This window comes from Chlorocebus sabaeus, chromosome 25 (assembly GCF_047675955.1).
Source record: "Chlorocebus sabaeus isolate Y175 chromosome 25, mChlSab1.0.hap1, whole genome shotgun sequence".
NCBI lineage: Eukaryota > Metazoa > Chordata > Mammalia > Primates > Cercopithecidae > Chlorocebus > Chlorocebus sabaeus.
In genome coordinates, this window is record NC_132928.1 from 39,408,800 (window position 1) to 39,431,878 (window position 23,079).

The following is a 23,079-nucleotide window of genomic DNA, read 5'->3' on the forward strand; positions in this document are numbered from 1 at the left end:
AGAAGTAAAGAATGGAAAATAACATAATAGACAAACATTAATTTGAGGAAAAGGAGTAGTGACTATATTAGTATAAGCAGAATTCAGAGCAAAGAAATCTACCAGAGATAGTTAGTTACTATAATGATAAAGAATTAATACAACATGAACACATATTAGCCTTAAATGTGCATGCACCAAACAACTGGGCTACAGGATATTGTAAGCAAAATTTAGTAGAATTGAAGGAAGAACTAAAATAATCCACAACTATAGATGGGTATAACACCTCTCTTGTCAGTTGCTAGAACAACTTGATGAAAAGTCAGCAAGGATATAGAAGAGCACAACACTGTCAACAAACATGGTCTAATCAATATATAGAACCCTTTAACGAAATACACAGACATTTGCAGGGCCCCTGGGTCACATGAAATAGAGCATATTAAGAGTCATGAGACAAATCTCAACAATTATGATCACACAGAGTATATTCTATGACCATAATTGAAGCATTCAAGAAAGCAACACCGGAACGACAAGAGAATTTCCAAACACTTGGAAACAAACCACACACTTTGAAACGTACTATAGGTTAAAGACAAAGTCCCGAGACAAATTTTGAAAAGACCCAGAACTTAGTGAAAATGAAAACACAAAGTATGAAAAATTGTGGAACATGATTTAGGCAGTGCTGAGAGAGAAATGTATAGCACAAAAAACTTACATATAGAAAAGAAAAAAAAATCAAACCAATAATATGATTCCTCCTCAAAGATCTTTAAAAAGAGAAAAATTAACCCACACAAATTAAGAAAACATAAAGATAATAGCAAAAATCAATGAAGTTGAAAAAAGAGAAACAGTAGATTAAATCAATGCAACAAAAACCTAGTTCTTTGAAAATAGCAGCAATAAAAATAAAATTGGCAATATTCTAGCAAGAAAAAGCGAGAGTAGACAAATTACCAAAGTCAGAACTCTAACAGTGGTTATCACCACACAATTCAGGGATATAAAGAATTAATTAAGAGGATACTAAGGAATATTGTGAAAACTCTACATATGTATATTTGACTAAATTAAGCTGACTGATTTCTTAAAAAGCACAATCACAAATTATATCATTGACTAGCTTTAGAATTATTAAATACATTGTGGTTATAATTTTTAAAATTCCAAATAAATCTTCAGGCCCAGATGATTTCACTGGAAAATTCTAACAAATATTTGAATAAGAATTAACACTAATTTTACAGATTATTTCCCAGGAAATAACACTTCCAGTTCATTTTCTTTTTCAATCTACTGCTACCCTGATACCAAAACAGAAGAAAAAGCATGCATTCACACACCTACCCTGATACCAAACCAGAAGAAAAAGCATGCACACCCACACATGTACACATACACACACACACGAGAAAACAGAATTCAGCTATATATAAAAGGAATTACACGTCATGACCAAGTGTAGTTTCTTCTAGCATTGTGAAGTTAGTATAATCCATATATGAACAGGGTGAAGAAGAAAAAATAAAATGATCATACCAGTTGTTCCAGAAAAAAAAAAAAGCATTTGGTGAAATTCAATGTTTATTTATGAGAAAAAAATCTGAGAAAAATAGGAATCAAGGAAAAATTCCTCAACTTCATAAATTGCATCTATGAAATTCAACAGCTGACATTACACTTAGTGGTGAAAAATAGTGTGTTCCCATTAAGGTTGTAAACAAGGAGCTTTTCTCTCCCCAGCTTTCTTCTAGGAGTTTTATGATTTCAGTTCTTACATTTAAGTTTTTAATCTATTTTGAGTTATTTTTTGTATATTGTATGAGACAAAGGTCCAATTTTATTCCTTCACTTACGGATATCCGGTTTTCTTAACACTGTTTATTTTCCAATTGTGTGTTCTTGGCATCATTGTCAAAAATTAGATGACCATATATGGATAGCTTTATTTCTGGCCTCTCTATTCTGTGTCTTGTTATGCAAATACCATATTATTTCTATTACTATAACTTTGTAATATAGTTTGAAATCAGGAAGTGTAATGTCTCCAGCTTTGCTGTTTTTTTTTTTTTTTTTTAATATTGTTTCATCTAATTGAAGACCTTTTTGATTTTATATAAATTTTAGGATTCTCTTTTCTACTTATGTGAAAAATACTATTGGAATTTTTACAGGAATTGCATTAATCTGTGCATTATTTTGGGTAGCATGGGCATTTCAACAATATTAATTCTTGTAATCCATAAACATAGGATAATTTTTCATTTATTTATGTGTTCTTCACTTTATTTCATCAGTGCCTTCTGATTTCCGGTGTACAAAATTTTCACTTATTTGGGTAAATTTACTCCTAAGCCTTTTTATTCTTATTTATGCTATCGTAAATGGGGTTGTTTTCTTAAATTCTTTTGTGGATAGTCCTTTCTTAGTGTATAGGAATCTTACTGATTTTTGTATGCTGAGTTTGTATCCTACAACTTCTCTGACTTTATTTTTTGGTTTAGTGGTGTCTTTAGGGTTTTCTTTGCAATAAGATAACGTCATCTGCAATAGAGACAATTTAGCTTCCTTTCAAATTTGGATGCATTTGATTTATTTTTCTTGCCTAAATGCTCTGGCTAGAATTTCCAATACTATGCTGAATAGTGGTGAGTGTAGGCAGCCTTGTGTTGTTCTTGATCTTAAAAAGGAAAAGCTTGTCATTTGTCACCATGGAGTATGTTAGCTGTAGGACTGTCATATATAGTCCATATTATATTGAGGTGCATTTTTTTCTATACCTAATATGTTGCAAGATTTTATCATAAAAGAATGTTGAATTTTTGTCAAACCCTTTTTCTGCATCTTTGATATAATCATAGTGATTTTGTCTTTCATTCTGTTAATGTTATGGATCATATTTATTATCCATGTATATATCTAATCATCCTTACATCCCATGATTTTTTTTTAATTTTTAGTTTTTGTGGGTACATCCTCGTAATATTAAAAATTTAAATATAACATGAAACTGCAAAACTTCAAGAATAAAATATAGTGGAAAAGGTCCTTAAAATTGGTTTTGGCTACAATTTTTTAAATATAACACTAAAAGCTCAGACACCCCAAAAAATAAAAATAAAAATAAAAAAAAAGACAAATGAGGAGCCAGATCACGATGGCCAATTAGAACTCCCAAAGATTGTTGCCTTGCAGGAACATTACATTGAATAACTACACACATTAAAAAGCACATTCAAAAGAGCAAAATTAATCACAGTGCCTGATTTTGGTATAATAACCAAAAGAGAGGAATTGAAGACTGTAGAAAGGACAGTACCACATTGTCTAAACCACCCCTTCCTGCTACCAGGCAGAGCCATGTGGAGAGAGGAACTGGCTGCTCGGGGAGGGAAAGGGAAGGGAGTGTGGGAATTTGCATTGAAACTTAGTGCTGGCCCTGCCACAGTGGAACGCAATGTGGGGCAGGGCCCTCATAGTCCTTGATTCTAGACTGGTGCCCACAGAAGGAGCATTTAGACGTCTCTGCACTAGAGAGGAATCTACCACCCAAGTAGCAGAAACCTGAGTCCCAGCCTGCTTCACCACTAGCTGACTACAGTGGATTCGGGCCCCCAGTAAATTTCAGTAGCAGGCAGGCTGTAGTGACCATGGTTTTGGGCAAGTCCCAGTACTGTACTGGTCTGGGAGGATGATGGCTTAGGGAGAAACCCAACATCATGTAAGTTGTGGCAGCCATTAGACTGCCCACGTCACTCCTTCACCAACCTCAGGCAGTGCAGTGTGGAGAGAGAATCCCTATACTGGGGAAAGAAGAGGAAACAGTATGGGGGACTTTGCCTAAGAGCCAAGTACCAACTCCACCACGTAAAACAACAAAGGACAGAACCAAGTGAGCTGCTTGACACTTCTAAATTCATCCTGGGCCAGAAGGCAATCCCCATCCTGGCAGAACAAACCCAAATTCTGGCCCTCTTCTCTATTGGCTGGTCTTTTCCAAGTTCAGTTTAGAGTGTTGGTGAGCTAGCAGTTTGCAAGACTTACAGCAAACCTAGGCTCAGGGCACCCTTTAGTGCTAAAATGCCAAGAGCGACTACAGGCTTATGGAGCTCAACAGGCAATCCCCTTTAAACTACTGGAAGACTCTCCGAAGAAGGACAGGTACAAACAAGGCAAGACTGAAATAAATACCTAATTTTTCAATGCCTAGGTATTGATGCATGCCTTCAGACATCCAAAATATTCAAGGAAATATAACCTAACAAAATCGATTAAATAAAGTGCCAGTCACCAAACCTGGAGAGGTAAGGTTTAACTTCTCATCCAGGACTGAAAATAGCTGTTTTGTGGGCCAGGTGAAGTGGCTCATGTCTATAATTCCAGCTCTTTGAGAGGCCAAGGCATGAGGATCACTTGAGCCCAAGAGTTCACTAACTCTTTTGTTGCATGGGCAACAAAGTAGACCCTATCTCTATAAAAAATTAGTCAGGCATGGTAACACATGCCTGGAGTCTCAGCTACTCAGGAGGCTGAGCTGGGAGGATCACTTGAGATATGGGAAATTGAGTCTGCAGTGAGCCATGATTGTGCAACTGCACTCTAGTCTGGGCAACAGACTGAGACTCTGTCTCAAAAAAAAAAAAAAACAAAAAAAAAAAGATATTTTGAGGTACTTGTGTACTTGTGATAGCTATAAGATGCTTTTTGTAAAATTAATGACAACCACAAAGCTAAAACCTACAATAGATACCCTAAAAGTAAAACTTAAGGAATTAATAATACCACCAGAGAGAATAACCGGAAAGGAAACAGCAAGAAGTGAAGAAAGGAAGACAGGAGTTACAAAACATTTAGTAACAAAATGGCAGTATCAAGTCCTTACCTACCAATAACAATACTGAATATAAATGGACTAAATTGTCCAACTAAAATTTAGTGGCTGAATGAATTAAAAAAGAACAATAAACTAAACCCGACTGTGTGCTGCCTACAAACAATCCACTTTGCCTATAAAGACACACATAGATTGAAATTGAAGAGGTGGAAATATATATTCCATGAAATGAAAATGAAAACCAAAAAAGAGCAGGAGTAGCTATGCTTACATTATATATAATAGACATTAAATAAAAAAACTGTAAAAACAGAGAAAGAATTTCACTGTATAATGATAAAAGCATCAATTCAGTAACAGGATATAACAATAGTAAATGTATGTGTACTAAGACCACAACACCCAAATATGTAAAGCAAACATTAATAGATCTCAGGGGAAAGATACACTTCAATGCAATAATAGTAGGGGACTTCAAAACCCCATTTTCAGCAGTGTTTACGTTATTCAGGCAGAAAACCAACAAAGAAACATCGAAGTTAAACTATGCTCTAGACCAAATGGATAAAGCTGACATTTCCAGAACATTTCACTCAACTGCTGCAGAATAAACAGTCTTCTCATCAACACATGGAATATCTTCAGGATAGATGATATATAAGGACACAAAACAATTTCAAGAGATTCAAAAAAGTTGAAATCATATCAAGTATCTTTTCTGACCATAATGGACTAAAACTAGAAGTCAGTTAACAAGAGGAATGATAGAAACTGTACAAATACCTGGGAATAAAACAACATGCTACTGAATGACCTATGTATCAATAAATAAATTAAAAAAGAAAAATTTAAAATGTCTTAAAATGCATAAAAAGGAAATAAAAACAAAATGTATGGAACATAGATAAAGCAGGAATAAGAATATCACAATAAATGCCTAAGATAACAACAACAAAAAGACTTCACATAAAAACTTAATGATGAACCCTAAGAAATGTAGAGAAGCAAACACAAATCAATCCCAAAATCAATAAAAGACAAGAAATAGTAAAGATTAGAGCAGAAATAAATGAAAGTGAGATTAAAATATTACAAAAGATCAACAAATCAAATATAATGTTTTTTTAAAAGATGAACAAAATAAACAATCATTTATGTAGTATAAGAAGACACATATAAGTAAAATCAAAGATAAAAATGAGACATTATAATGAATAACACAAAAATACAAAAGATTGTTAGAGACTATTATGAATTTCTATATGCTAACAAATTGGAAAACCTAGAAAAAATGGATACATTCTTGGAAAAATACAACTTACCTGTATTGAATCACAAATTAAATGAAAACCTGAATAAACCAATAGTGAATAAAAAGATTAAAGAAGTACTAAAAATTATCCCATCAAAAATAGACTTTACTTTTCTATTTATTTATTTATTTAGAGACAGGATCTTGCTCTGTCACCCAGGCTGAAGTGCAGTGGTGCAATCAGAGATCAAGGTAGACTAGACCTCCTGGGCTCAAGTGATTCTCCCTCCGCTTCTCAGCCTCTTGTGTAGATAGGACTACAGGCAAATGCTACCAGAGCAAGTTATTTTTTTTTTTATTTTTTTGTAGAGAGACAAGCTATGTTGCCCATGCTTCTCTTGAACTCCTAGGCCCAAGCAATCCTCCAGCTTTAGCCTTCCAAAGTTTCAGGATTACAGGCATGAGCCACTGTGCTCAGCTGTCATATTTTTATTTTATATTTTTTCTTGTCATGTAGAGTGACTCTCCATAATAAGTTTTTCAGGTTCATCAGTATTTTAGGTTTGCTGATCACTTCCTTTTCAAGAATACAATATATGGCCATTAACTGTAATTGCCATGCTCTACAATGGACCTCTTGAACTTATTCCTTCTGTCATTTTGTATCATTTGGCCAGCATTTTCCAAACTCTCTCATGGCTTCATATCCCCATCCTCTGGTAGCTACCAGTCTACTCTCTCCTTTTATGGGACCAACTTTCTCAGATTTCACATATGAGAGAGGTCAAGCAGAATTTTTCCTTCTGTACCTGGCTTATTTCATTTAACATAATGTCCTCCAGGTTCATCCATGTTGCCACAAATGACATTATTTCATTCTTTATTATGGCTGATAAGTACTCTATTGTGTACATATACCACCTTTTAAAATCCATTCTTTTGCTAATGGACACAGGTTGGTTCTATGCCTTGGCTATTGTGAATTATGCTGCAATAAACATGGAAGTGCAGATATCTCTTCAACATATAAATACGTATCTATATCCAGTAGTGGGATTACCAAATCATATGGTAGTTCTATTTTTATTTCTTGAGAAATCTCCAAACTGTTCTCCACAATGGCTGCTTTCATTTACATTCTCACCAAGTGTGTTCGAGGGTTATCTTTTCGCCACATCCTTGCCAAAATTTGTTAACTTTTGTCTTTTTAATTGTAACTATTCTAGCAGGAGTGAAGTGATACCTCATTGCGGTTTCAATTTGCATTTCCCTGATGATTAGTGATTTTGAATACTTTTTATTAAAATGGTGGCCATTTCTAGATCTTCTTTTGAGAAATGTCTATTCAAGTCCTTTGTTCATTTTCAAATCAGGGTATTTTTATGTTTTATTTTTTATTATTGATTTATTTTAGTATCTTATATATTTTGGATATTAACCCCTTATTTTCTCCCATTCTGTATATTGTCTCTTCATTCTGTTGTTTCTTTTGTTGTTTGGAAGCTTTTAACTTTGTTGTAATCCAGTACATCTATTTATGCATTTGTTGCCGTGCTTGTATTCTCTGCACCCTGAGCTCAAAGTTTCAACTATACTATATCACCTATTAAAGTAATTGATTATAAACCTCTTTAATCATTCACTTCCTACAATTCCTCTTTTGAGAAATGTGAAATAGTCTCAAAGGCCACTTAAGTCCTTCTACCATGTAGAGGTTTACATTGTCTGTTTCTTGGGTGGCTAGTCAGGACAATAAATGATTAATCTATACTTGGCTTTTTCCTTCTGTTTGATATATATTACTATTTCTCACATTCCTCCCCATTTAATGAATAAAATTCTCTCAACCTCACCTGTTTCTTTTCTTTCCTCTCCCTCTTTATGCTCTATATCTTTCCCTGTCTCTCCCGTACACCCTCCATGCTTCCCACACAAATATATATACACACACACACTCTCCTATTACCAGTAATAGCCACCTTTCAATCAAAGTTGCTATCAATCTGTAAAGGAGTTAATGTCATTAGAGTTGAGGTCTGACTCCCTGGATTTAAATTCTTGCTAGGTATACAGCCTCGGAGAATTTATTTCTAACAATCTTCTCTCATTTATCAAAAGGGGATAAAAAGAGCACACATCTCAGTGCAATAGTTTAAAATTCATAGGTTGATCACTTAGAAACAAGTCTAATTAAATTATCATTTCAATTTCAATGATTAGGTAAAAGTTATCTGCCAGAAGATGTTTAATGATCACTAGTATGAAAGTTGTTTTTTGCCTGTCAAACGTATAAACTTATTGACTGCTGATCAGTGAAAAATTACATTTTAACGTTTATAGGAGAAAACTGGTCAAATATATTTATTTTTCCCATAAAAGATGAAAACTGAACTTGTCTATATCAATGTGCTTCCACTGCCTTATGGCTGGCACAGATAAGATAAATTAAAAATCTTCTTATATTTGAAATATCTGGATTGCTCTTCTCAAAGTGTATTAACTGTAAGATGCTTGGAGTACCACAACTATACATTTTACTGCCCTAGCAGGAAATGGTAGCATATTTCTAAACTTCCCAACATATATTTTAGATATCAGTGGAAGTAGGTTTTTACATGATTAGTGCTTCTCAGTTTAGAGCAAATAGTTAACTTTTAATTTGTCCTAGTCACATGAACCCTCAAAGATGATAATTGAGAAATATATTCCTCTACTGAGCTTGATTTTCTGTGAACTTTAGTCAGGGTGTATACTAACAACTAGGAAACCTCATTTTTTTTTCATACTTAGGTGGCTATTTCATTTTAGCTCACATGACAATATTTACTCATTTGGTGATTCCGAGTGCATTTAACCAGTGACTACTATGGGTCATTCATTTGAGTCTTAAAAATACAATGGTTATAAGAAGAAATAATTCACATCTACGTGAAACATGAATCAGAGTGACACAACTAAGTTCACAGAAGGAAAAGAAAATTGTGCCACGAGTGCATATAACAAGAGGACCTAAATTAATTGGAGACAGGTATGGTAGAGCAGAAAAGATGGCAGTTCCCACATATTATTAGTGTCTTTGAAGTTCATATAAAGCAGGTAATATTTAAGAAGTTTATATTATATAAATCCCCAAAAGGAGATGGTGAGACCAAGTGCTTGCTAGATAACAAGTCTCAATTTGTAATCCATACAAGACAGTGATATCCAGAGAAAGATGTAATTGCCAGTTGATATTTTATAAAGTGTTTGTGTGTAAAATTGTATTCTAACCATCAAGCCTGATTCAAACCAAAAGGTTATAATTTGGGGAATAAAAAATTTACACCTTGTAAACTTAAGATTTTACTTTTTCTGAAAACTTATTTTGTCATAAAGTACCATATTCAGTCTCCCTATTTGATGTATATATGAAAGACATAAAATTAAGAGCATGTTGAAATAAATCATTTATATATTAAAGCCTATGATCTGCAGCAACACATTTTCATTTGCCTCAACTATGTGGGAAAATATAATATTTTTAAAAGGAATTCTCTTTAAGACATTTTAAGACATATTTCAGGAAAAATATACATTCTACTGAATTGGGTTATTATTCAAAATTCATCTTTATGAAAAAAATTTATTAAAAGATGGGCAATTTATATTTATTGTCACTAAAAATGCAGTTATTCTTTAAAAACAATTTTTCATTTTGACTTCTTACTTCATGTAACTTGAAATGAAGCAATACCTGAAGTTGTAATTTATTGTAATAATCTCAGATATATAATTGGTTAGTTACCTTCACATAATCCATGATTTAAAAATCTTTGACACAATGTTTAAGGTAGATGTGATATCATTATAAAGAAATATCAGAGGAAATACTGCTTAAATGATTGAAGAAATTGTCAGCAAACATTATTTTTTCATTAACAGATATCTATTTCCCATTTACCTATCTTTATGAGCATTTAACTTATTAGTCTTTACCTGAAACAACAATGGTGATGTGCATAGTCTTTGAGTGATTTTATTTATGAATTATTATGTAAATTTTTACTTATTAATTCTATAAAATTGCATTACCTTAATCAGTAATATTTATATATTTTTAAAAATGAACATCCTGGCACGAAAAACCCACTTCACAGATTTACATGTACCAAAAATTACTAAGCAGTAATCCATGTTTTCTGTACTACTGTAGTTAAGTTCTACAAATTTTACCTCAAAATGTCTCCAGTATCAGTTTTATTATACCTATGATCATAGATGAGGTGTGTTTACACCACTGAGGTTATGAACATGCAAAAATTCAGAAAGCTTTACATTTTGTGAATTAAATTGGTGAGGATAGGATTTGACACTTCAGCAGTTTCACTCCTAATTTCATTTCCTTTTAAAAATTAAAATTCTCTGGCTAAAATAATAAAATTTATTCATAAATGCAAATTTTTTCATCTATAGATGAAGATAATGAATTACTTCTGTAACTATAAACACTAAAATAAAATTATTCAGTGTTTCTCTTTTTATCAGAAAAAAACAGACTAAATATTTTGTTTTATTTTATCTCAGATATGTCTGTGCCTCTTGGCTTGTCTACACTGATCAATAGCTACCTAATCTGTATTATTGTATGAATGTAATTAAGCAGTAATTTTGATAACTTGATATAATATTTGTAATAGAAATTAAACTGTACTATCTAACTTTAGAAAGCAAAGTTTAAGCAAAAGTTGTACATATTTTTACTTTATTCAAATGAGAAGATCATTAACAGCATGTTTGTATATTTTTACACAAAACTTTTGCTAACAAGTGTTCAAAATGTGATTTAATTTAAACAAGCATAATCAATTTCTATATTATCATATATACTTGCGTCTGTTGTATTTCTCTTAAAGTTTCATAAAATCCTATTAAGCGATGAAAGTGACTTAAAACTATGTAACATAAAATTAAATTATTTTCAGTAATTTCAGAGTCCTAAAATTATAACATATTTTAAGAATTTGAAGCGTGCATAATCAGCCATAAACCGGAAAATCCTTTAACACTTTCTCAGTAGCCCCATCTTCATCTTTTTTATTTCAATGATAGTCATGAGGTTACAGCTACTATTAATTCTTATTGTTCTACTGATATGGCAGTTATTTTTATTGCAGTCATGCTAATTGTCTTCTGTAGTCTACTTTGAGTTTGGCAGCTTTTTCAAAATACAACAGTCATTAATCAGTGCTTCTCAGAAATCCTACATGTAAACACTTTACATAAGTTATATTTATGATTGGACTTTTATCCCCAGTATTTTATTTGCATAGATTCATTCTGCTAAATTTGCAGCATCATCTAAAAATTTTTCCCAAGCTTAAAAAAAATTAAACTCTAATACTATTAAATTTATTTTTAAAAGTTTGATGTATCAAGGGGCTAAATGGAGAGTGGATTTTTTATCTTGCTAATTACTGAGCATTTAGCTGTTTTATGAACACTAACTTCAGTGCTACAGGCATCCAGACTATTTGAAACATTTTCCTTTTACCAGCCTAATGGAAAACAGTGTCATTTGTGAGCTGTTGAAGCTATATGGTAAGAATGTTTTTGTAATTGTTTTTTGAGATGGAGTCTCGATCTGCTGCCCAGACTGGGATGTAGTGGCACAATTTTGACTCACTGCAACCTCCGCCCCCCCAGGTCAAGCGATCCTCTTGCCTCAGCCTCCTGAGTAGCTGGGATTACAGGCACACACCACCACAGTCGGCTATTTTATTTTATTTTTTTAAGTAGAGACAGGGTTTCACCATGTTGGCCAGGCTGGTCTCAAACTCCTGACCACAAGTGATGTATCTGCCTCGGCCTCCCAAAGTGCTTGGATTACAGGCATGAGCCACTGTGTACAGCTGGTAAAAATACTTTTAAAAATCAATTTTATATATCACAGTTACCCAATAAAATTATGAGAAGCCAATATTGGTGTTAGTGCCATTTCTTAAGATCCGTATGATTTAACAGATGTAATTAGAATGTTATTGTTATTAAAGTTTGACAAGTTAATTTATGATTTTTGTTTTGAATTTGTTCCCAGTAGACATGAATGCTTAGGTAATATATTTATTTTAAGATTCTGTTGTGTCTGAAAATTTTAATGGTTATTAATAAAATTACTAGCCAACAAATACAGTAATGTGAAAAGTAATGTAATAATAGCACGTAGGACTTTAGACAACTTCGTTTGGTGGAAATTAGCAGTTAAAGGTAAATCTTTTCAGCTACTGCATCATCTGCTTTTGTCAATATATTTTGGGTTTCTTATTCATTGGTATTTAATACAAAATTTCTAATATGAACAGTGGCAAATTCTGTGTTTTGGGGAAACCAAATATATGTGTGCACTTTTAAAGAAATCATGACAGTTAATATATTTTAAATATATGAGTACATTTGTGTATTTGTATATATTTAAATGCTAATAAGAAAGGTTAATGGCAATGTGGCAATTATGTGACAGGCATTTAACTGAAATTTGATGATGTCATTCTTATTTTCCAGCCTTTTTTATAAGCTGAGTAGGGATACAATTATAATAAACATTGTAGAAAAATAAATATTGTGTGGAAATACATAATAGATGATTGCACATCAGAATTTTTAGCAGACAAACATACAATTCTAATAAACCAATAGAGGCTCCTTAGAGTATGATCCCCAAAAATATTTTCAAAGTAATGTTCTGGTTAAACTGGTTATAGCCCATATGTGTGTTCTATAAAACAGTGGTGCCTTGAAAGGGACTGAGTTACATTAAACTCTAATGATTGTGCCTATTTAATTGAAAGACTTTCAAACATTATAATGGGAAGATAGTTACGTTCTGTGAAGGTTCCAAGCTGAATACAACACTTAGTTAGATACAACAATGTTCTTATTTAATATAAATATAAAGCATCTGGATGAAATCCTGAGATGCCTTTAGGTAAAATGTTCTCATTATGATAATTATACCCAACAGCATGTTTTTAATTCAGCACTCCATTGCTTTGTTTTTCCAGCATTTAATGAATGCATGATCTAGTTGTAACTGAGGTGAACCTTATCTTCAGGAAACAAAGAAAAAAAAAATCTGCACCCCTTAGGTTCCAATTTATATACAGACATTAGCTCCTTATTAACTTCCTAATATTTCCCAGAGTCAAAAACTTTACATCAGTAATGATATACTAGATTACATTACTAGAAAATAAGCAAATCAAATAATCCTATAATCTTTGCTGGAGTGCAGTGGCATGATCTCGGTTCACTGCCATCTCTGCCTCCTGGGTTCAAGGGATTCTTCCACCTCAGCCTCCCGTAATCTTGATGACTTTACATTACAAAATTTATTTTCAGTTCATTCACTTGTTCATCCTGTTAAGCTTTAGGGATATATGTGGACCATAGCTATTCTGATTATAGTTGCTAATCAACGTCCCGGGCTTATGGAACAGGTTATACATACATGCTCACAAATCTTCACCAAATTAAGCCACATGGCCACAGGGACTTAAAATGTCATCAGTAAATGTCTTATCTTGTGTTCAGGAAAAAGTGACACTGGGAATTTTGATTCATACCTAACGTTTACTAGTTACAGTGTGGCTGTCCAGAGATGACTGTCTTTACTTAAAGTGCTCATATCACCACTTCTTAGGATTATTTTGCTATTTTATCTCAGTTTCCAGCAACACTTTATAGAGATTGTAACAATGATCATGTATCACGACAATACAAACCAAATGTGGAGTGGAAATCAGAGCTCTCTTAGATTTCAATTTGAAATTTATGTTTTCTACACAAACTAACCTTGTTGGATATACACAATAGTGTGGTGTTTTGCGTTATGCTTTATATGAAAATAGGGGGAGAAAACTAGAAGATGAAGTTTCTTGAAATTAATAAAATAATTTTCTTTAGTTATTAACAGTAACTATAATTACTTAGTTATTAAATTGGTTTTAGTTTAGCAATGTCCCCAGAATTTGTTATTTCTTTATGTTTTTTGCATGACAGATATAGTAGATTAATAGATGGGGTGGCAAAGTGTTTTATCATTTGAAATATTAGAAGGTGAAGTGAGACTACAAATTTAACATACTGAGTGAGTAAAAAGCACCTGATAACTGAAGGCGGCTCTTTGGAAAGTTGTTCAGGAAGTCTTCTTAGGGTCTTCAGAGAAAACATATCCAAAGTGAGTTGGATTAGGTCCATTCATATCAAAGAACGGTGATAAATGGGGTAGAGGAGTTGGGCTAACTAAGCTACTATACAATTGTATTTTTCACAGAAAATACTCTAAAGCCTTTGAATTGCAATTTATTCATTCATATTTTATCTTTGTATAAACTTTGAGCCCTCGAGGTCATAGATTTTTCTTATGTTCATCTGTATTGCCAGCAACATGAACAATAATAATAGTTGATAATAAAGAATAGACAATATTTTCTTCGAATAGCTGATTCTGCAGTATTATAGTCTTATAAACTGATTTCATAAAATAAATACTTTGTGTTAGTTGTTTTGTAATATGTCTGTTGTTCTTATTTGAGAGGAACAAAATGAAGAAAGTCATAAATACATCAGTTCAGAATAGATCATGGATTTATATTTGTATATTTACTAATTGTTTGAAAAGGTAGAATTGCACTTTTCTAGCATGTATTTACTCTTTCAGCATTTTAGAAAATCTTTAGAAAAGCATATATCGAAAATCTTTCAGCATTTTAGAAAGCATTTTCCAGAGTCAAAAACTTTAGGATATAAAATATTACCATTGAATTAATCATCTTGGATTTTTTAGTCTACTTATTTCACTTAGATTGTATCTTAATCTATGAATATATTTGAGTTAACAAATTTAGCACTGTAAACCACTGAAAAATATATGTCACAGCTTTAAGGTAAAGTTACGTTATTCTCTATTGATTAAATTACAAGCATTTTACAATAGCTAAAATATTAAATGAGAGTAAGCCTATAAATTTTTGAATTGACGAGCAAATATTATTTTGATCATGGTATAAAAATATCTTCTTATAAGTTTTGTATTACTATATATCTTGAGGTATATCATCAAATTTTAGGACTTACATATTTTATTTCAAATGATCTTTTTCAATGTTTAAATTTTTATATATCATATATTTAATATTATGTATTTTATATATTATACATGTACTATTATGTACCTACACTTCAGATTTAAGTAACTTTATTATAGAAGTGAATAGCATAAAAATTTATTTATATCAACTTGTAAAGATAACAAAGACATTCTTACTCAATTTTGAGGGAACATTATAATAAATTCAGCCTATGAAAGCCCTATATTTGCTGAAAAGATGGCATTTTGATGAGATCTGAAAGGCAATATATCAAATTGTATATATCAGTGGTTTTATTCAAAGTATGGTCACCAGAAGAGCAGCACTAGCATGTCTGTTTAAAATGCAGATTCTAACTCCTATCTAATACCCGATGAATCAGAATCTGTCGTGAAGTTTCCAGGTGATTCTGATAGGTGCTGAAGTTTGAGAACCCTTGGTAGAAAAACACTAATTAAAACTGTTTAGATGAGCTAATTCTTACAGGAGACAGCAAGAATTTCTCAACGATGAAAGAGCTTCTAATTTATGTTCAGGCCAAAGTCTTCCCTAGATTCGAAAGTGATTCTGATCATATCATTAGTAACAAAAATGGGTTGTTTGATGTCAAATGTGTGCCACAAGTACTAAATATCCATAGTTAGAAACTGTCAGGGTCATGCCCCTTTGTCCTAGAAGTATGTGCACTGTTCCTCATTATTCTGCATCAATCCTTTTCCTGCCTCCTTGCACCAAGCAATTTACTATTATTATTTCACATATTGCCTAATTGTTGTCTCCGCAGAGGTACCCTCTCTGGCCATGTAATGTAAAATATGGCCACACTTCATATAGTCATATTTCTCATCAGAGTTGTCTGTATGTGTATCTCTCAGTAAATATCAGAATTTAAAACTTTTAAAAATTAATTTTCTGTCTTTTTTTATTTATTCCTAAACATTTCTCCAAAAGGAGAAGGCTACTTTCAGATGGACAGTATGGGTCTCATCGGTAGATGAATTTCTTATCATGCACTGAGCCTGGCACATTGCAAGCATTTTTTGGAGAAAAATATAAATAAATATGGCACATGTGTATAAAGTGTTTAATCAACATTTTATTTGATTATTTTATAAATATGAATTAACACACTTGAAGTATTAAGCCTAGTAAAGTGTTCTTCCCTGTGGGTGACATTTGAGAATTTTATTGGACCACTTCTCAGAAAAAAAAATCAGACCCAGTTTACTATAATTCTTTTCTAATTTATTATCAGGCTGATTTTATCTCAGTGTAAATATATAAATTCTTTTAAAAAATGTATAAATCTTGTATAACCATATCTTTCATTTTTTCTAACTTGGCCAAATTTATCTATAAAATCACTTTGCATCTTGAGAAACTGCAATAGCTGAATTTGGATTTCCAAATATGTTGTAAACCATAATTATTAAAAATAAAAAAAAAAGAAAACTGGTTTATCTTTTGATGATGTTTTTAAAGTTCTGCAGCTCCTTAATACCCCTGAGGATTTTTACATTCTCACTCTAAAGTGAGTAGAGAAAGGAAATCATTAGGGTAATGAATATAAATCATTCTTTTTTTTTCAATATACCTTAGAAAACAAACAAAAAAAATTACTTTAGTTATTTTGTTAGTTTAGTAACTCTATATTCATATTCTAGGCATAATAAAGTCATTTTTATGAATACATATTTTCTTGGGGAAAAAAATCTCGGTGGAAGCTGTTCACTTTGGGTGGCTTATTTTTTCTTTACATGACTTGGTTTTAGAGTATTCACTCCAGTTAAATAAATTATAAATATTTCTTTTCCTACTCCTAGCACACAACATAGTATTACAAGCAAGAGTAATTGTAATGTACTGACCCCAGCTAAACTACCAGGTGAACTTCTCAAATGAAAACATTCAGATAGATTACGCATTTATGAATAAAAATAAATTTGCTTTTCAGGGAGTTTGGCCGCTGGAAAGTAAATAACCTTGCAGTTGAGAGAAGAAATTTCCTTGGCTCTCCTCTGCCTCTTGCCCCTGAATTCTTCCGCAACATAAGACTTTTGGGACGTCGACCTACCCTTCAGCAAATCACAGAAAACCTTATCAAGAAATATGGGACACATTTCTTGCTATCTGCTACTCTGGGAGGTACGGCTCTTTGAACATATTTGTGCCTGTGTGTGCTTGTGCATAAAACTGTATAAATCACAGAAAAGTGTTAATTAATCCAGATAGCTACAGTATGAATAGTTATAGAACTCACTCATTCATTCATTTATCCAACACATTTTGAATGATTATTAAATGTCCCACACAGTGTTCACAATTGTGAAGCAGATGAATATTACTTAGTTTCTGCATGAAAGCTATTTACAATCTAATAACATACACATATTTGACATAATTATTGCACTCTTAAGGTCATATGGAAACTTTTATTTAAAATACATGAATAATAAGCAGCCACAGGTGGGGTCATCAATTTTATTTATAGAGAGAAGGAAAGGTTTCTTGGAGTACATATTAAATAACTACAATTAAATTTTTAACGCCATTTTAGTGTTTCTGATTGTAGTTGATACAGATTGTAACTGGTACAGAAAAAGTGATAAACAAATAATTACGACGCATAAGAAAGTAGAAATGAATAAACGTCACTTTCTCGATCAATGTATACATTTGTAAAAATTAAGAAAGCTATTGTGTGATATTGTTAAATCCTATTTAGCCATAAAAATATGGCTTTTTCATAGTGATGTATGATTCAGCAGTTTGAATATACTTAAATGACATTTTAGGAGATAATGTGTAATAAGCAACATATAACATTTTCCTAAAATCAAAAAATATCCCAGATTTACATATATTTTTAATTTTATGTTTGATTTCAGATAATGTCCCAAATTTCATTTAGAAATAGATGTTACTTTTTCTTATAATGAAGAACATTGTATAAAATTCAATAGGAAAGCCACAAAAACAGTGAATCCCTGATTTCTTGTCAATTTCTTAATGAATTTACCAAAGATAGCCGGGCTGATTCATAACAATGATATGGTGCCACAAAAGGCAATTTGTTCATTTTTTAGCCTTAGAGGATGTCTTGTCTTTCCTTAACCTGCCAGCCCAGTCTTTCAGCAAGTTATGTCAGTTTTTTACACCGGTATATACCCCATCTCCAGCATCAAAGTCTTTCCTCACCTCCTCTCCAGCATCTCTAGACCAAGACATCATCACTTTTTCTTTTTTCCTATAATACTCCAATGGTCCTTTTTTCACACAGCTCTTTTAAAAACTTGAGTCAGTTCATATTCACTGTTTCAATTGAAACCTAGAACTGGCCACTTAAAATCAAATCTAAGCCTCTCCCTATGATTTATAAGGCCTTACATCAATAATCTGATGGATGCTACCTTTAAACTCAGGCCTCTTCTCACCTCTTCCTCATGCTCTGTTTTTCAGTCACAGTCACAATGATGTTCACATTTTTCTACTTAAATGTTATTTTTCCACCCAAATGTTATTTTTCCAATGAAGCTTTTTCCTGACCATGCTTTCATCAGTAGCGCCCAGTGAACCCCATTGTTCTCTACTATTTCATGATCAAATTTGCATTTCTCACTGTATTTATTATTATGTGAAATTATTTTAATTATTTGGCTATTGGTTTATTATCTGTAGTTCTTGCGTATTTTCTTAGAAATAAGGGTCCTAGCTGTATTGTTCACCACTTCATCCCCATGGCTCTAATTGCACTTCATTTACACTAGGTTCTCATTACCTATTTGTTAAATGAATAAATAAGTAAAACTTCACTTTCTTTGGAGTCTGAGGTCATCCAAATCACTAGATATATGTAAACATTTATAATATTAACAGAGAATAATTGAGTTATAATTCAGGAATGATTCTGAATGAAAGCAAATCCGGAGAGCCAACTGGATCAAATTCACAAATAAAGATTCAGAATTGATGAGAATCAGTACCCAAGTAAGAGTAGATAAGGAAGGCATGAACAGGTGGAAAAATGAGTGGATGCCTGAGCACATTGTGGAAAATAACTCTGGCATGGAATCTCAAGACATTAAAGGTGAAAGATACAGGTGACTAAGGCAGTAATAAAAGTCTGACTGTAAATACACACTATCTCTCCATTACCTTCTTCCACAAAAGGATAGTGATAAAATAAGAAGAGAAAGAGATTAGCCACATTCTTGTTGAATCCTGATTCTCCCTCCCTGCTTTTTAGTCAACTGTGAGACTTTAAAATATATTAATTCCTCTGAATTTTGATTTTTTTAATAGAGAAGGGGAGAATAACACCTATGTGATGGGACATGGGAAGGTTAATATAAATGTTAAAAAATGTGCTTAGCACAGTGTGTGGTATAATTTAAATATGTGATGAATAGAAGTTGTTTTCATTATATTAGTGTAGACAGCCAAAACATATAAAATATTTCAATAATTGTGAAGATTGAGTCTGTGAAAGCTGTGTCTATTTGGCTCAATAATGTCAATTATTATTAATTGTATAAAATCTGAAAGGTAAAATTTAAATTATTTCTATAACTCCTCCTCTAAAAAAGTTCAGTGATTTTGAAACACACACTTCATTTTTATTATATAAGTGATTCAAAGCACTCATAAGTATTTCAGAAGATAAAATATATTTTTCCAGATAAGAAAAGAAGGAAAAGACAAAGACAGAAGAGATCAAAAACCACCAACGGTTCCCATATACATTCGTGTTCCTTAGTTTCAAAATTTAACTATGTTTTACTATGTTGGTACTATGAATGCCACATTTTTACTTTAAGATTCATTTTTGTTTTGTATATTATTTTATTGTATAAACCATTTTTCAAAATTTATGATATTAATCACTTGAGGTCGATCTTCCAGTGATGGCAATGTGCTCTCTCTAAATGATTTTACTTCAGTTTCTTCAAAATTTTGTTCAAGTATTGCCTTAAAGGGGGAAAGAGATGGAATTAACACCCTTACTCACATTTTAATCTCTCAATATTCCTTGGATTGAGTTTTCATACTCTTTTGTACTGGAATTATTTTTCTTCTCAAAATGTTACTTTATTTTCTTGTGGGAATTTTTGTTTAACATAATAATTCAGTAAAGATGCATGCAATAATTTAAATAGCTTAAAGATATAAACTATCTGCAGTTAAAATGTATACCAGGAATGATTTCTGGAAATTTTAAAATTATTGCTATTGTACTTACACAAAAATCTTTTTAGTGGCTGTGAGTTTATCATTTAACCTTCACTCGTTTTACCTGATTGAACATGTATTTGAAATTGTATTTCTGCACTTTTTAAAAGAAATGGAAGTTTGTGGCATTTAATTCGAACTAATTTCCCCACTTCTTTCTCTTAATTAAGACAAATCAAAAACTATAACACTAGTGTGTAATGTATATAAGCAAACCTTTTAAACAAAAAGCCAGTCACATCCGTGTCCCTACAAAAGACACGAACTCATCAGAACATAAAAAATAACAAAAAAGCCAGTCATATTATAACTAGATGCTTCCTAAGTACCTAAATCTTCAACAAAATTTCAATGTTTTTCAAAATAAGTTGACTATGAAAAAATCACTATTAGTTTTACAGTCATAAAAAGGAAATAAATGAAAAATGGCTTTTTCCCCCAAGAGTTATTTAATATATCATATTATTGATGTAGACATAAAACTTTGGGTACCATTCTTGAAGCCCTTAAGGGGATATTTTATGACAGATAAAGCCAGTGATTGAATTATCATTCTATCTATAGAGAAAAATAAATTATAAAAAACATTCTTCAATATATATTATTTTCCCCATTTATTTCATTTTATAGCTACCAGACTGTTTATCAATATAGTAATTCAGCTTGCTTCTATTTTGGATAATGATATCTAAACTCCATCACTGTTTGAATATCTAAAAAAAGCTACTCAATTTAAAGAATCAATCTTGAAAAAATTGCACTTCTGAGAGATATTGATTTCTAGCTGTGGAATGTATTTAATGACCGTTTTTGTAATATATTTTATTATAATTCAATATATGACAAATACTAAAATTAAAGTGTATCTGTTTACTGAATATAAAATACAAAATATGAGTGAATATGACAAAAATAATGACTTTAAAATTGGTGGGCTTTAATTAGGGGGAGAAAGTCTACTATAAAGCAACAAAACTGTGTTCTGGATCAATTTTAAAAGACAAAGGACTAAGGAACATAGAGACCAAAATATTCATTAAAAATTTATTAAATGTTATAACAAAATATTTATAGAAATTTTAAGTGTGCTCTTATCCTCATCTCTCAAATTATATAGACTTATCCACCCACTCATAGTAGCCAGGAAACCTGTGGGTTCCTCTGCTACTACTCTTGCCTCTCTCAACTTTAAGGCAGTGAGGAGCACAACAAAGTGTGTAATCTGCTGACAAACATATCCACAAAAGGAGGAAGAGTAAGAGGTGGGGTTTTCATGGGCAGCCTCTTTCCTACACTATGCCTTTCTGTTAACTCACTGCAGCTCTGTGGGCCATCAAACACATGGTAACAGTGACGATTGTTTGCAAAAAAAAAAAAAAAAAAGAATTCCTCATGTAGAGGAAAGTAGGAAAAAAAAAATTTCTTTTCTGAATATATATAACCAAAATTTATTTCAGGATCAAATAGACAATATAATAAGATTTGTTAATTTAGAAAAACTGTGAAGAATACTTTTTATTCTAGGCATGATAAAAGCAAGTTCGGTTTGACCACTGTTATTGAATGTACAATTTAAAAAGCTATAATTAAATTATTAGCAGAAATAGTTAGAATATACTTTTTTCATTTGCAAGTCCTTTTAATTTTTTTTTTTTCTGAAAGTGTTTCTTACTATACTATATGACTAAGTTTTTGATTACTATTTGACTAAACGTGACCATTTTTTAGATATACAATTTTGTTTCAATACAAAAAATATCCTCTTCATTGTTGGAATAAATTCATGATCGACGTGCAAAAATAGTATTAACTTCATACAATAGTGATTTAAAATAATGTATACTACCTCAATTCTTATGTAGTGTGTATATATATGTAGTATATGTAGTATACATATATATGTGTGTGTGTGTATATGTAAAACTATGCCTCTAATGTAGTTCACTTATCTAAAAAGTTTTACAAAATATTGTGTGTGTGTGTGTGTGTGTGTGTGTGTTTTAAAGAAAGTATAAGTCTGAATTTAGTAAGATACGATATGGATAAAATATCAATTAGATTTTTTTGCCGGTTGTTTGCATTCCCATAAGAATAAGAACTCGGAATATGCTCATTTAATTTCAGAAATAGTCAGTTCTCACTTTTCACTATGTGAATTATGTTCTGGAAAAAGTATTCACAGACACTTTTTAATTCTTTGTCTTATGCCACCTTCTTTAAAAATTGATTAACTGCTGTTGTTCTCATTTTCACTTGGTCTCAAAGGAAGCACAAATTTATTTCACTTTAGTTTATAACATAATAAAGGTAATCCACCATATACACACACACACATAAATAATTCATTTCTTAAAGAAATATTAATAATCACTTGAGATGAAAAGAATTACTTTCTCTCTTAGAATATCCATTCTGTTTTAAAAGAAAGAAAACTAAATATTTTTGAAGATTCCTATCATAGGAAATAATCAAAATAAATGTCATTGAAGGGGGAAAAGGACTGCTATACTGATATTTATTAAAATTAATTTCAGGATTACTGATATTTCTTAAGATTATGTTGGTTTCTCTCTCTCATTCTCTCTCTCTCTCTTTCCTGTTTCACTGGTAAATAAAATAAAATATCTGAAGTTAAAGCAATATTGTTA

General features: G+C 31.7%; 1 protein-coding gene across 3 annotated transcripts in view; it reads left to right on the plus strand.

Annotated features, from left to right (window-relative positions):
• BRINP3 (BMP/retinoic acid inducible neural specific 3) overlaps positions 1-23,079 on the plus strand; it is a 395,286-nt gene that overhangs the window by 185,222 nt on the left and 186,985 nt on the right. For all 3 annotated transcript variants that reach the window (XM_007989133.3, XM_007989132.3, XM_007989129.3), the window contains exon 3: positions 17,157-17,347. In XM_007989133.3, coding sequence (XP_007987324.3) covers positions 17,157-17,347 — 191 coding nt within the window. The remainder of the gene's footprint in view (positions 1-17,156; positions 17,348-23,079) is intronic.